This window comes from Melozone crissalis, unplaced genomic scaffold, assembly GCF_028551555.1.
Source record: "Melozone crissalis strain CALT ecotype California unplaced genomic scaffold, PUWL_Pcris_2 ptg000027l_1, whole genome shotgun sequence".
Classification (NCBI taxonomy): domain Eukaryota; kingdom Metazoa; phylum Chordata; class Aves; order Passeriformes; family Passerellidae; genus Melozone; species Melozone crissalis.
Window position 1 is genome coordinate 70,176,157 of NW_026535805.1, and position 15,293 is coordinate 70,191,449.

The 15,293-nt window shown below is 40.3% G+C and overlaps 1 protein-coding gene across 1 annotated transcript in view; it reads left to right on the forward strand.

Annotated features, from left to right (window-relative positions):
* The window catches only part of LRRC1 (leucine rich repeat containing 1), a 69,072-nt gene that overhangs the window by 47,765 nt on the left and 6,014 nt on the right, over nt 1-15,293 (forward strand). The window contains exons 6-10 of the mRNA XM_054280224.1: nt 580-643; nt 1,396-1,470; nt 3,188-3,332; nt 5,974-6,092; nt 7,074-7,157. Coding sequence (XP_054136199.1) covers nt 580-643; nt 1,396-1,470; nt 3,188-3,332; nt 5,974-6,092; nt 7,074-7,157 — 487 coding nt within the window. The remainder of the gene's footprint in view (nt 1-579; nt 644-1,395; nt 1,471-3,187; nt 3,333-5,973; nt 6,093-7,073; nt 7,158-15,293) is intronic.

Sequence of the window (15,293 nt, forward strand, 5' to 3'; positions counted from 1 at the left end):
TGCAGCTTTGGGGAAAGTAAGCAAGAGCTCTATGAGCCTGATTTGAAGGGTGGCCCTCTCTTGTCTGTTGCTTTGAACTTCTTTTCCATCCTTTTGTGCTTCCCTCTGTTTGCAGTCTCAAAAGCAGAAGTATTTCAGAAATTGATGGATCATGTTGAGATGATCAATGATGGACATTGAGTCTCGAGTCACATAGTTATGTGATCACTATGGGGAATTTTTATCCAGTTGCAAACTGTAAAAAAAAAAAAAAACCTCCCCTAAAAGTGAATCTAACTAACTATACTAAAGTATGTGGCATTTGCTACCCTGGGGACTTACTGTTAAAATAAAAAAAAAATTATTTCATTGTCTCTACTAAGTTTTAAGTTTCAAGGTCATACAGTTACACTGACAAACCAAATTATTTTTTTCAGTAAGATAGTACTGCAAACAGTCTGTGCCTGGTAAAATAACTGTCTGCCTACAGTACATTGTAATTTGAAATGCAAGTTTCAGTAAAATGAGCTTATTCAAATACATGGGGTTTCTGTTGCTTTAGTCTAATGTGGTTTTGTTTTGATTTATCTCATCTCACAGATCACTTGCCCAGCTGCAGCGACTAGAAGAACTTGATTTAGGAAACAATGAACTTTATCATTTGGTAAGAGAACACACCACTGAAACTGCACATTGGTCTTGTTTCATGCATAATTTAGATTAAAAAGTTTGTAGGATGTCCAAAACTGAGGAAAGAAAAATGCATGGAGGGAGAGTCTTTTTATAGGTACAGATGAATTTTGACAGTGAGCTGGTGCTTTCATATCTGTTTAGTCTTGTTCAGTACAGTATCACTTTACTCAAAAAACCTCAGCTGATCTCTAGAAAATGAGAGTGAAGCACAACTTTTTTTATGGAAATAAGGAGGAGTGGAGGGACACAAAATCTTGTCTGTGCTTGCAGTTACATTGACCACGTGGATTTGTGTCAGGAGCTGGATGGGCTAAGCACAGATGGAACTTAAATTTCCAGGGTGAGAGCGGGAGTCCTTGGGTAGGGACTGAGGCAAAACTGTTGAGGGTCTAGAGGTCCTACATTGTTGCAGATTGATCTACCAAAAATATATCTGTCATCTCCTAAAGGTGATTCAGGTAAATATTGGATGGATTTTCAGTAGGTCGGGGTGTGCAGGCAATTTGTTAGTGCATGCCAGGAAAGAATGGTAGATTATTAAGCTGTAGCAATTAATTTGTATGATGGAGTTCCCAAATACAGTTCCCTTGCTACTTCTAACCAAGGTACCTCTAAATAGTGCAGTAAGAATTGGTTTACCAAGACTGTAATTGTGGGATGGCAATTTTTTTTTTTTACTTGAAGCTCCTATGCTGCTTAACTTTACTGCTTTTTATGTTTTAGCCAGAAACAATTGGTGCACTTTTCAATCTTAAAGACCTTTGGTTGGATGGAAACCAATTAGCTGAAATACCTCAGGTAAAAATGAGCTCTACTGCTACTGTTTTGAAGATGTTCTTGAAAGAAAACATTTTCATTCATTCCTACAGGGAAGTGCTTTAAAATGGAATATTTTCTCAGTCTGCTTTGCCTGGGTTTGGTTTTGGGTGTGTAAGCAGTTTCTCTTGAAAAATTCCTTTGCAAGGGATTGGCCATGATACTGTATGTTGTCAGAAATTTTCTTTTAAGCATTTTGACAAAGGAATTGTTTCCTAATAGGCACATTGTTCAGTTTGTAGGATGACACATCCTCTGTTTATAGTTCTTGCCCTAAGATCAGGAAGCCATTAGTTGTGTGAGCTAACCCTCACCTTGTGTATCTGTCTGAATTGCAGTTTTAAAAGTTTTTGAGAATGATTTTTTTTTTTAAATTTTTTGTAGTCATCTTCATCCATTTAAGCATGGTGTTTAGAAGTACAATAATGGAACTGCTGCCATAAATAGAAGTTTTGATTTGTGCAGGCAAATCCCTCATCTGATATCAGTCACAGGATAAGGGAACTTAGCATTTAAAGATTATAGCACTCTAAATTCTTATAATATGTGAGATGGTTCCTCTTCCCTCTTTTTCCCTTATAGCCAAGTCAAAACCTGTTTTCTTCTGTTCCTCTTCCAGTTTGCTGTTACTTGCTGCATGGATCTCGTTGTCAACTGTGTGTCTTGTAAATCAGTTACAGTTTAGTGAGCTTAGTTGACTTTGTTTTTGTTGGCTTGGCTTAGTAAGTAGAGATGATCACTCATAAAAGGTGAAGTGTGACTTTAGCAGCCATTTTTATTGAAACTGGCCATTATTGTGTATTTTGTCCAAAGTTGAAAGGATGAACTTGTAGGATAGGATAAAGGGTATGTGTTTAATGAAAGATCCTCTTTGAGGGGCAGACAGTTCAAAAGTAAAAGAATTGATCTTGTAAATTAGGATCAAGGCCATTGCTGTGTGAAAACTTAATATATATAGAAGTAAAAGGCACTTCTTCCTCAGTCTTTTCTCTGAAAGGTGATTTGGATGACTAAAATGAGAACTGTCCTCAGGTATGTATAGGGATGTCTGTGTGGGGAATGGGGGGATGCTCTGATAGCTAACAAAGGTATTTCTCTGTCTAATGGTTGGATTGCCATGATAAAAACTTAATTAGTCATTAATAATAGTAGGTGATAGCAGTATAACTTGGCAGTTCAAACATAATTGCTAGAGCAACACCCCCAATTCTTATTTCTGCATTTGTTGTAGTTGGGAGATGTGCAGATGTGAAATCCCTAGATGTCATGGCATGTTGCTGTAGCAGCCAAGAGAGACTAATCTTAATTTGCCTAGGGTTGATTGGGAGGGGTAGGCTTTAATTAGGTGGTGGTTGATAATCTGCCATTCTGAAAAAAACAGCTCTGCAGTCTTTACTTGAGGAAAACTCCAGGTTTGGCTGGTGCTTGCCTGGGTGTGCTCAGCATAGCTTGCCTGACTACTAAAGCAAGTTTAATATTTAAAATCAGAAAGTGTGACTGAATCACTTGGTTAGTTTATCATATGTAAAGTGTAAATATTTACTTTTTTTCTGCATTTAGAGGTCATACAAAGAATGGCCAATTAAGAGGTCATGCAGATAATAGTTTTTCTTTGTGGAATTTCATTGTGGTGGTACATTTTTCAAAGTGCTTTCTTACGTGTTTGGGCATGACTTAAATTTTTTTCCTTGTATTGCAGGAAGTAGGAAACCTGAAAAACCTGCTTTGTCTGGATGTTTCTGAAAATAAATTGGAATGCCTTCCTGAAGAAATTAGTGGTCTGACTTCTTTAACAGACTTGCTTGTTTCTCAGAATTTACTTCAGGTCTTACCTGATGGCATTGGTGAGTCCAAAGTGAATGCTATCACACAGAACCATTTAACCCACTGTAACTGGAAGTCATTTGGGTTTTTAAAGTCTTTTTGTGCAAGAGATGAGCTTGTCTCGTGTTGATTATTGTTCCTTTTGCTGAGTAACAAATGCTCTATTAATGCTGCATTTTAATTGTCTGCATAACGATTCCCTCATAATCCTCTTTCAGTCTTAACTTGATACCTCCCAACAACATAAATGTTAATATGTCCCTTCAATTCCCATTGTATCAATTTCACTGTCAGAACTCTTTAACACTGTAAAATTTCAGCTTGTAACATGCTGTGGGTCAAGTGATAAGACTGACTGAAAGTATCACTACAAAAAACACTGAATTTTGAATGGTGATGTGTATTTATCTTCAGCTAGATAATGTGATTAATCCTCTACTGAACCTAGTGGAAGACTCTTTGCCTTGCAGTGCATTAATCCTTGCCTTGAGGATTCAAACTACAACCTTTCTGTGTCTGACCCCTTAGACTGGGTTCAGTAATTGAAGAATGTTTCCTGAAGCATTACCAGTGCCTTTTTTTAAGGTGTATGTTTTTTACCCATGCCGTACTTGTCACAAGTAGATGAACAAGCATTTTTTTTTTCCTTTACTCATCAGCTGTTTTTCTGGAAAGTTGTAGGAGTATGCCTTCTCCTTGGGAGGACTTTTGTTTTTTTAAGACCCCCCAAAGTAAAGATGTAGGGGAAAGAGGACTCGTGAATATGGTTTAACACTGTTTAACATTCAGAAAAGAGTGGTCAGACCTTCCCCCTTCCTATATATTCTGTATAAGACTAAGAAAAGTTTCTCTAGAAGTTGACTTGTGGGAGTGGTCTGGAAATTGTGGGTCCTACAGCTGCCTAATATGTGTTTGACAGGGAGTTGTAGCAGCCCTCTCTGCTGACCTGTGCTGGCCAGTACCGTTGTTGTCCATCAGAAATGGAGGTCAGTGCCATTTGTTGTGCATCAGAAATGGAGCTGTAGCTTCTGAAAGGCAGCAGCCCATGCACCTGGCTGGACAGAGCTTGTTGGCAGAAGAGAACTTTGCTGGTCTCTGTGGCAGCTCCTGGGCATTGCCCAACTGATCCCTGGATCCGTGGTGGGACTGGTGGATCTGCAGAGCTCTCGAAGCAGGGCTCTCACCAGCAGCAGTGGCTCAGTCAGCTGTGCCTGTGTCTCCTCAGTCCCCAGAGCTCTGATGGAGCTCCAGCACCCCCAGGCAGCCTGTGCCCGTGCTGCACCACCTCCCACTGAGGAAGCTGCTCCTGGGGTCCAGATGGGATCGCCCACGCTGTGGTTTGCAGCCATTGCTGCCTCACCTGCCCCTGCAGAGGAGAGTTTGGCTCTCTCGTGTCCATAACTGCCCTGCAGGGGCTCTGGGCAGCTCCCAGACGCCTCCTTGGCTGTCTCTTTGTGGGAGTCAACAAAGCCAGCTCCTTCAGCCTCAGCTCATGTGTGCTCTGGCTGTTCTGATAGCTTCCTACTGGATCCCCATAACTTGAACAGGGGAGTTGAGGGGGAAGACAGGACATCACATGAAGCTGAGAATGATTTTACAGGTGTGGTTTCACTAATTGCAGGTTGATAGGATACAGAAACTTCCATTGATCTGTTGGCTGTAGTTCTAATGTAGTCTAGTTGGTGTTTGTTTCTGATGAGCGCTCACTGCTGTTTTCTATTCAGCCTGGTGCTCACCATAAATATCCATGTCCTTTCCAGCAGGGCTCTTGTATAGCTGTATATTTCACTTCCCAGCCTGTGCTGGTGCACAGGTTTATTCTTTCTGGGTGCAGAGCTCTGCACTTCTCTGTGCTAAACCTCAGGTTTCTGTTTAGGTTGCTACCTTTCTGTGTCAGACATCCCTTCATGATTTAGCATCGTCAGTGAATTTGGTACTCCGGACTATTACAGCTGTTTTGGACCACACAGGGATGGCAGTGAGGTATCAGCACCTAGTGTTGTCTCCTGAATTCTCTGTTATGTGCTCTGCCTGAGTCAGCTTTTGCACCAAAGACCATTCTGATACAAAGGAGTAGAACAAATTGAGTTTTCTGCCCTGAAACAGTATTTTGTTCTTCATGAGAAAGTGACCTTCAAGAGAAGTTTGATTTCTCATCTAAAGAATAAACTTGGGTTTCCTGTCTGACTAATTAGGTTTCCTGTTAGGACAAAGATACCTTGATCCTGTTTGGGTTTGGGCTGTCACTTCAGTGCAAGATAGTCTCACTGTGGCTGATTAGGTGTAGGTGATCTTCTGAACATTCCTTTATTAATAAACTTGTATAATTGAGGAACAGACAGGTAATTTTCACTTGTTTATAGGCATTTGGGTTGACACATCCTTGATATTTCCATGAGATATCCTTCAGATTGTAACTTTATTACAGTTTATTATGCTTAAATGTTGACTATGAATATTTATATTGAGTATGAATTCAGTGGTATTAAAACGTACAGAAATAGTGCAAGCACTCAATGAAGTGTGCTTGGGTTATTTTATTTTACCTAAGAAAAATAATTCATTGTTTTAGAAGATTTCTGCAAATTTTGCAGCAGCAGTAAAAATGTACATATTTAAAGGTACACTAGACTAAAAATCCACGTTGTTGTTTCTGTCCAGGAAAATTGCGGAGGCTGTCCATTTTGAAGGTTGATCAGAACAAACTCATTCAGCTAACTGATTCCATTGGAGACTGTGAAAGCCTTACTGAACTAGTTCTCACAGAAAACCAACTGCAGGTATGCATGGTCATGGCTGCTCAAATGGCAGGTGGTAATAAGAGCTGCTGTTAAGTGCTGAATCACTTGGCTCATTAGGTTACTCACCCTTGCTGCTGCTAAGCAGTGCACTTTCTTTAAATGCATCTTATTTCTTACCTGTTAAGTGAATGTGGAGATCACATTGTGTGTAGTAACAATCCACCCTTCAAATGCTTAAGCAATTACATATTCACTCCTGAGTCTTTCATGACCAGTGAGAGAATTGGAGCATGTGGAGTGCAGGTATCACTTACTGAGTTGTGGTTTTGATGGGGGATTTGTGTTGTATTGCATTATTGCCAGTTTTTGCTGTGCATTATCTGGATCAGTCTTGCAGGAACTGAATAGAAGCCCTGGGCATTGCAGAACTTGTACTGCTCCTTGCTCTGCTGATCTGCTCTAGACAGGTGTTAAATGTGATGTGTGGTCAAATAAAATAAAATCTCAGAATAGTGTTTCCTTCCATTATTTTGAAACTTCATGTGACACTGACACTTGGAAAGTAACTGTCTTTAAATAAACTAGGTTTGAGCATTTCTTAAGCTCAGTTGGTACTTGGTTGACTTAGAAGCTTAAGACTGTTAAGAAGATGCCTCTCCAACAGTCAATTCATAGCACCTGAGTTAGGGGATAGCTAACTGAGAAGCAAATTTGGGAATGTAAAGTAGGATAATACACCTATGTACATGCATTCTGTACACAGCTGTTGTGTGTCTGTTACTGTAGTGCAGAGATAATTAATGAGTGAATTTGTGTTAGAAACTGACATTCCTAGACACTTGCTCTGCAATATAAACCTTTGGATCTTCTTTGGAAAGTCTGGCAGTAATAAGGATTAACTACACTGCAATTTTGAAAGTGGATCGACTGTTAATTAATTTTAAAAGTGATTTAAGTGGTTTTTCCTGACTCTGTTTATTTATGAATTGTTTGTATATTATTTTGTTTTTGTTGGCACAGTCATTGCCGAAGAGCATTGGAAAGCTAAAGAAGCTGAACAATTTGAATGCTGATAGAAACAAATTAACATCTTTGCCCAAAGAGGTAAGTTTTGTGCAGATGACATTGTAGAAACAGAGAACTCTTGATTTCAAATGCCTATGATAAGTAGCAGGCAACTTTGGTCCAGTGGGTATTCTTTGCAAACTGATCACAACCAGAAACTTGTCCACTAGATCTGAACCGTAGTGATTTGGTGGCTTGGAAGTCCAAAATGTCTTTGCAGTTGAACAGAAAGGCTTGGATCTAATTAGCTTGTAACTAACTTAGGTCTAATTAGCTTTTAACTGGTAATTCCCAGTGTGGATGTCAGGTCCTGCACTATTTGAAGAGTTGGAGTTCTGGTAGGGTGAATGCAACACCAAAATGTCTCTTCTGCATGTAGTATGAAACCACTGCCACACTCTTCCTTACCTCACTGCTGTGACCAATATCAAAGGGAAGGTTTCATACTCTGAAAAGTGGCTCAGTGAGTGTCTTGACAGTCTTTTTGGTGTTGGAGATGTCTGGATTACTTCTGCCCTTAAACATAAGGACGTGATGTGACCCAAGATACTTCATATTTTACAACTATGAGCACTAGGACTTCTTGTCTGTTGTAACAGTATGAAATGAGGCTAGAGTTTGTGTTGTGAAACTAAATATAATGAAGGCTTTACTAGTTTAGTTCAGCAGTAAATTGTGGAAAGAATCTGGGAAAGCAGCATCCTGTGATAGGAGCATGGAGCTGTGTGCTGGTTCTGTTTGTACTATTTTTTCTCTGTGATTTTTATCCAAGTAATTCTCCCTCTTAATTTTCCTATCTAACATGTGGCTCTGAGCTTTTATTCTCCACTTTCAGTCACTTAAGGAGAAGGAAGGTTATGTACTCAGGTGACAGCCAATGGATGGAAATTGAGAGGAGTATCTGCTGTGGCTCACTTCCTTATGGAGCTTGGACAGCTAAAGAAGGTGGTGTGAGAAGGAAGTGAAGTGGCAAGGAGATGGGTGAGAGCTGATTGTCTGAAGAAAAGAGATCAAGCAGGGGTAGAGGATGCTGCGCTGATTGTCTGAAGAAAAGAGATCAAGCAGGGGTAGAGGATGCTGCGCTGATTGTCTGAAGAAAAGAGATCAAGCAGGGATAGAGGATGCTGCTGTGGCACAGGCAGCAACAATTCCAGTGCCCTGGGTCTGAGCCACCACAGGCCAGTCACCTAATTGAGGGAAGGTGAGGGGTGAGACATGTGAGTACTGCAGCTTTTCTAGCAGAACAGTGTCTTCCCTGCTGTGGTGCTTCTGGTTTTGAACAAAGAATTGTGACAGAGCTTACCCAGACAGGTTGCATGATGGCTAGCAAGAGACAGGAGCTTGGGAAGACTACTAGGATTGGTATGTGATAGCAGTTTTCATCATAAGATAGGCTGAGTTGGAAGGAACCCATCAGGAGTCCACCTCCTGGCCCTGCACATGGCACCCCAAGAGTCACACCATGTGCCCAAGGACATTGTCCAAACACTTTCTGAACTCTGTCAGGCTGTGCTGTGGCCGCTGCCCTGGGGAGCTGTTCCAGTGCTCAACAGCCCTGGGTGAAGAACCGTCCTGTAATATCCAGCCTACACCTCCCTTGGCACAACTTCAGGGCATTCCCTCAGTTCCTGTCACTGTTCATCACAGAGGAGAGATCAGTGCCTGCCCCTCCTCTTCCTCCATGAGGAAACTGTACCTGCAGTGAGGTCTCCCCTCAGTCTTCTCCTCTCCAGGCTGAACAGACCCAGTGACCTCAGTTGCTCCTCACACAGATTCTCCTCAAGCCCTTCACCATCTTTGTTGCCCTCTTTTGGATGCTCTCTAATAGCTTAATATCTTCCTGATCTTTTGTTCATTCAGCAGAAGACTTTCTTTGCTAAAATACCTGTACTTGAGACTTTTGCAATTTTATGTCCACTCCACCTTTGAGCAGAATTGCTCTGAGTTTTGCATGGGAAGTTTTACTGGTGCGGTTTATTTCCAGATTGGCCATTAATAGCTTGTGTAGTGTATAAGCACTTTTCTCAGTTAATGGAATATGTGGTATTGGAGGTGGTGCATAAGGGCAGTCAGTGTGGCTTGGAAGGAGCAGGGACAGGAGCAGGCAAGAGGAGAGGGCTCAGCTGCAGAAGCAGGTGAAGCAGGATGAACATGGAGTGTGTCTGTTTGGGGGTATAGTGGGGTCAGGAGCTCAGTGCAGAACAGTAGAGGCATTAATACTGAGCAAGATACTGAAGGCTTGGAACCAGCAATGTTTTTCAGAGGGAGAGTGTGTTGCTCAGTTGGTGAAGGAGCTGGGAGATATCCAAGGGTGAAGTGAAAGATGAGACAGTGTCTAGAGAACATCAGTGCACATGAGAGAGGGAGGGGACACCTGCGCAGAAGTGGAATGAAGATAGGGATGAGCCTGTGTTTGGAGAAGGTGAGTAATGAGAAAATGGAAGGTAGTGTCTGGAATCAGGTGAGCTTTGGGGCATTGTGGAAGTCCAGGAAATAAAAATGAGAGAGAGTGGTTCCCAAGGGAGCTTGGCAGGGAAACAGAGGAAGCAGAGCTCTTTGGCTCCCTATCAACGATTTTGAAATAGAATTTTTATATTTCCTTTAAAGGTGTCCACACAAATGTGTCTGTCTCATTAGAACAATTGCCTTGAAATTACATGTAAAGATTTTATGCTTTGCTCTGCCAATATTTAATTTTTTTATTACTTAATTTTAAAGGAAGTCAGCCCTTCTCTAACTGCGGGGTCATCTCACTCTTGATCAGTGCATTTGAATTCCAAGCTGCTAATGTTAAACATAGAAAGAATAAACAACTCAAGCTCAAGGCTCTGACAGAAGGAATTTTAAACACCCTGCCTGCTCTGTGTTGCTTAAGATGTTTCCTGAGACAGTAAGGCCAAGACTGGGGTCTCAGACCTCTGCACGTCAAAATTAGTACTTGTACAAAATCAATACTTGTGAGTCCCAACTGACAGAAGCAGAGTTGGATGCAGAAGTAGAGTATACACTGGAGATATTTTTCCTCAGTATCTTTTCCTTTGTGTGTTTTTCTTACCTCTTCCATTCTTTCTCTGCCTTACAGAGTGCTAGAGCAGCTGTGCATGTGTGGTCTTCATCCCAATAACAACTGGATGTGGGAGAGGCTGTTACTGGTTTCTGTTGGAGAGGGGTAGAGACAGAGTTTGTAATGTGTGTAGAAAAAAGTGGAATTCAGCTGTAGAGAAGAGTACATGTACCTAATATTGTATCTGCTTGGTGTTGCCAGAATTAGTCCTGTAGCAAAAACCACTCTTATAGGTAGGATGGTGAAAATTATGTACCTGGTGATATAATCTCTGAGTTTTACTTTTTCTGTGGTGGTGTGTGGTTTTTTTTTTTTTTGGGAAGGGGATAGAAGGATGTTGATTTGATTTTGTTTTGTTAACAGTTTAAGAGAATTTGATTTTGAGTCAGTGTGTTAAACCACTATATCGCAAGATGGCTTCAAGACACACTTGTAAAACCATTCTTTATCTTTTGGTGTAAAATGTCTTGACTTGGGATTATTGAGAAGTTTATATGCAAATACACCTTCAAAGTTTCCTGGTTCAAAGGTCCTTCTGTATTGTATGGTGATAAAGGTAAAACCTGGAAGAACTGAATGTGTGACCAAGGCTTGAGTCACTGACAGATTTCATCTGCACCATCTCGTTCTGCAGCTCAGTGCCTCTCTGACTGAAGTGGTAAAACAGACTTCAGCAAGAACCGAGAATGTCTAAACCTGTTCATAGTTAGAAATGTTTTTCCCCTTAGACTTGAAAGACCTGCCTGGTGACTCTTTGGTGTTGAAATCCCACCCTGGCACAGGAATGCTGATGAAACTGGTGTGTTGATTTTGGCGCTTGCATAAATAACCTCCTTGGAATGTTTTCCAGTTTATAGCTTTTGTTAATGAGTCTTTACACCCAGCAGAGATCTGGTAATGTGTCCTTCCTGGCTCTGAGGTATATATTGTGAGAATTATTACTCCATTAGGTAAAACTACAGGGGTTTTTTTTGGCAATAACTGTGCTTTTTAAATTTTGTTAAAATTAATAGAGACCACTTTGTTTTTTCTGATTTTAACTTTTGATGTCCTGTCTCTTTCTTCATTTGTGTAGAAGTATGTGAGTCTCAGAGGTGAAAAGAAAGAGAGTACTAAGCAAAAGTGCAGGAAAACTTAAACTTGTGTTGAGTCAGAGGGCTGAGAAGCTGTCTTGGTGAACTCCTCTCTTACCATTCACCAGTGGTGCAGGAGGTGTTGAAGTGAGTTTGCTGAAGATTTTCGTAGCAAATTTAAAGTTAATAATAAAAAGAGAATAATAGTTAATAATTATGAGTCGGGCAGTTCTTTCCACCCCTAAATGTATTCTGTGCTTGCAGTTAAAGAATTAGCATACTTTATGTGGAGCCAAGGAAATTCTGACTTTATTTACTTTGAACCCAAACAAAATGTTGGATATGAAATGCTGTAAAAGATTTTGCAACACAAGAGGAACTGTGTTTAAATTACCACTATATTTATCAGGCTTGTATAAGTCTGTGAGAGGTTTTGGTGCTGACGGCTGTTTTGAGAGTTGAATAAAAGAGATGTGTCACTGGACTTTTAGCTATTCACATGACAACTGAAGACTGATCATTACAGTATTTGTCATAATGTATTTTTTTGCATTGCTTATAGTTGTGTGGAAGATGCTAACTGGTAAAGGACAGCAGAATTGATTCAGAGCTTTTGAGTAGTAAACGGATGTACTTTAGAGTCTTTAGAAACACCAGCATTCTTTTAAGGCTTGCAGTTTGTGGAGGACTGTCTAAGATGTCTAGTACTGGATGTATGAATGGCAGAAAGCAGGAGGGTGAAGTGCTAAACGCTGGTCATGATGAGAACATGGGGAGAGTTTTAGCAGCTGAGCTGACGTCCTGTGTTTGTCCAAGCCTTACTGTTCCTCCAGAATGAGGAAGCTATTAGAAAGATGAACCTCAGACTGAGACAGAAGAGCAATAAGATCATCCATTAAAGGGTTTAAAGGGTTGAAGTTTTGTGTGGAATCCAGAGGTCTGCTAGTGACAATCATCCTCTCAATCAAGCCTATCTGAATGCAAATATGCAGTTTTGTTCCATCTTCATAGTACCAATGATCTTAAAACTAGCACTTCATAGTAATGACCATTTACTGCCTGACTGACCTGTGGGCTTTGTTTTTGTGGTTTTCCTTTATCTAGGCTCACTGTTCTTTGGAGTTGGCGTGATGTGACAAGTCAATAACCCTTAAACTAAAGTTGCTAAAATGAACTAAGTCTCAGGAGCACGACTTAGGCATGCACAACTCATGTGAGATGTTTTCTTGATGTCCTGCTCACTGCAGAAGAGTGTGAGGACTTCTTTAAGCCTCCAGTCCTTGGAACAGTTACTCATGTGCCTAGAACTAAGCACATGCTTGTCCCCATTAAGTGAAGTCCGTGCTGGAAATGCAGTGTGTGCTGAACTGGTGAATGGGCTTGTGGCCTCACCTGTGTCCTTGGTGCAGATGTGGTGGTCTGGCACAGTTTGTTGTGAGCATGTGACCCTTGGAAAGCATGGCTCTGCCTCAGTTAGCCACTCTGAGCCAAACCAGGGGTGTTCTGGTACCGTGTGACTTCATGGTGGCCCCAATGGCGTTTTCCTTTCCGCATGCCATGTAGTGTGTGCACTTTGCCTCCGTGGTATGGCTTCATGTTTAGGTTTTCAGACATTGGACCTGGTGTCTTTCTGTACTGCTGGATGGGTGCCATCTTTGTTTGAAATGACAAAGATTTTAGTTGATTTTTAACTGTCAGCTTGTCTTTTTTTTTCCTTTGTGGTATCTCATTCAATGCTGCCCGTTAAATGCTGTCTGCATTTTCTAAAAACAGTTCCATTTAAAAAATTGAGTGTCTCTTTTTTATCTACCCTACTACCCTATTAAAATAAAAGGTCTTCACTACCTTTGAAACAAAACCTTTGAACAGCAGCCTGTTGACTGATAGAGAGCAAAGTTAAATTAACTGAAGTTTAAATGATTTAGGAGTTACAACCCTCTTTGGCAGTAGAAGAATGTATGTTCTGTCTCCATTTGTTGGCATGCTCTTGTCCAGTATGGATAAAGAAAAATAAATTGAACATCTCTTGTATTTTCTTAATTGTTAGCCGCTTGGAAAATTATGGGTCAGGTAAATTGATAACCCTGTAAGTATTCTTCAGTCCGTGGTTCTCCTATTCCTTTCATTAAGCTGCTTTAAATGCATGATGACTCAGGCTGTCCCAATTCCACTGCTGCATTTTTCCATTGTCAAAATTACAGAAATTTTGGTCTCATCAGGGCTGCATGGCTTTACTTTGTTTGTTTGGCTAACCTGTTTGGATCTCCATGCTCCAAGACTGAGTAACACCAACTTCATTCATGGAGAGGGACACTTTGTGTACACTGAGGGCATCACTTGCCAGCTCATTAACATTCCCTAATTGTATTTCTTGCTTTTCACGGCTCCTCATGTTAGCAACACCAATTAGACACTTAGTGTGTATATATTGTTTTAAATATCACACTGTGTTCTGTGAACATGTGAAGGCACATTATTTAAGAATTTATACACGCTTTAAATTGAATAGTGGAATTCTTGAACCAAGAAATATTTGCTTACTATTTGAATGCTAGTTTCTAAAGGCTTTGATTCACAAGCTAAAATGGCTTGCAAGGTTCATGCTTCTGTTGTGCACACAGAGCTGGGAAAACTGATAATCTTGTGAAATAGCTGCATCTTAAAAGTGCAGTGATTTAAGGGAAATAGCACAGATTTTGTTTTGTTAAGAATGTACCACTTGAACTTTCTGCTGTAAATAGCTTATGAATCAGAAGCCTTGAGCAGCTGATTGCTGTTTTCTTCTGTTAAAAAGCATTTATGATACAAAGGAAGGTGAGTGGAATGTAAATGCTCCGTTTGTTTTATTTTGTGAGTCACAGTTGCATCCTTTAAAAGTGGCTTTTTCCTTAGTAAATAGTGTATGTTAAATCAACACTATTTTTCCTTTGACTAGTTAAAATATTTTGTGCTGTTTGTCTTTAATCTCAGTCTTGGGTTTGGACTGAATTGTGGGTTTTGCAAAGACACAACTGACAGTTTACAAGAACACAATAATTTCATCTTAGTTTTGGGGACTCCTGGCCAAGGCATAGTTGCATATTGGCTATAGTGTGAGAGGAGAACCTTCTTAGATGTATGTCACTATAGATGTCCTCTCATTTTTGAACTGAGATTTGCCACTGTGTTTAGTTTGGACTCTGACTCTATAATTAGATTCTAAGTCAGCTTAACTTGAAAGCTTGAAATGGCATTGGGATATTTTGCTATTACTTGGAGTAAGAAAAGAAAAATCTTTTTTCCCCGTGTTCTGGTGAGTTTTGGAACTGGCAAACAAACAACAATGCTCTTTGAAACTGTATGATAAGCAAACAAAGGTAAGTTTCCTTTGTTAATAGGAACAAAGAGTTGAAACAGCTTTTGAGTTACTACAACTAATAATCTTCCTGTTTATAGAAGTTCCCTCTCGAACATAAAGTTGGAATGAGTTTTTTTAAATCAATTGTGGGGAGTTTGTCTTTCTGAAAGCAGCTGCCTTTGGTGCAAGATGTAGGTTTTTAAAGGTAAAACTGAAAAATGCCATCTTTGCACCCAAAGAATGCAAATGGTTATATTTGGATAAATTGATAGAGACAGAAGATATTAGATTAAAGAAGGCCAGTTCATGTGGGACTTGTGTTGAAATGAGGTGCTTCTAATGAATCAGGGCATCAAAGATTTTACTCAGTGTTCCGCTTCTAGTGAGCTCTTCATTAATCTTTGTGGACTCAACAAATTTTGGGAGTTGGTGTATTTAGCATTTTGCCTTGCTTCAAGGCCCATTGCACTTGCTTGGATAAAAAGTTGCCATGAGGAAAGAATGAATTAATATGTAAAACCTAGAGCTAGAAAACGTTAAGTGTATGGTTGTTTGTGAATGTTGGGCACAGAATAGCTTCTGTGTGGTTACTGGTTTCTTCTGGGTGTGGAAGGCTCTAAAAGGTAGCTAGAATGAGACCTATATATAAAGTTATCCATTATTTGCAGATACAGATGTTCAAGACAGTGCTCCTACAGACT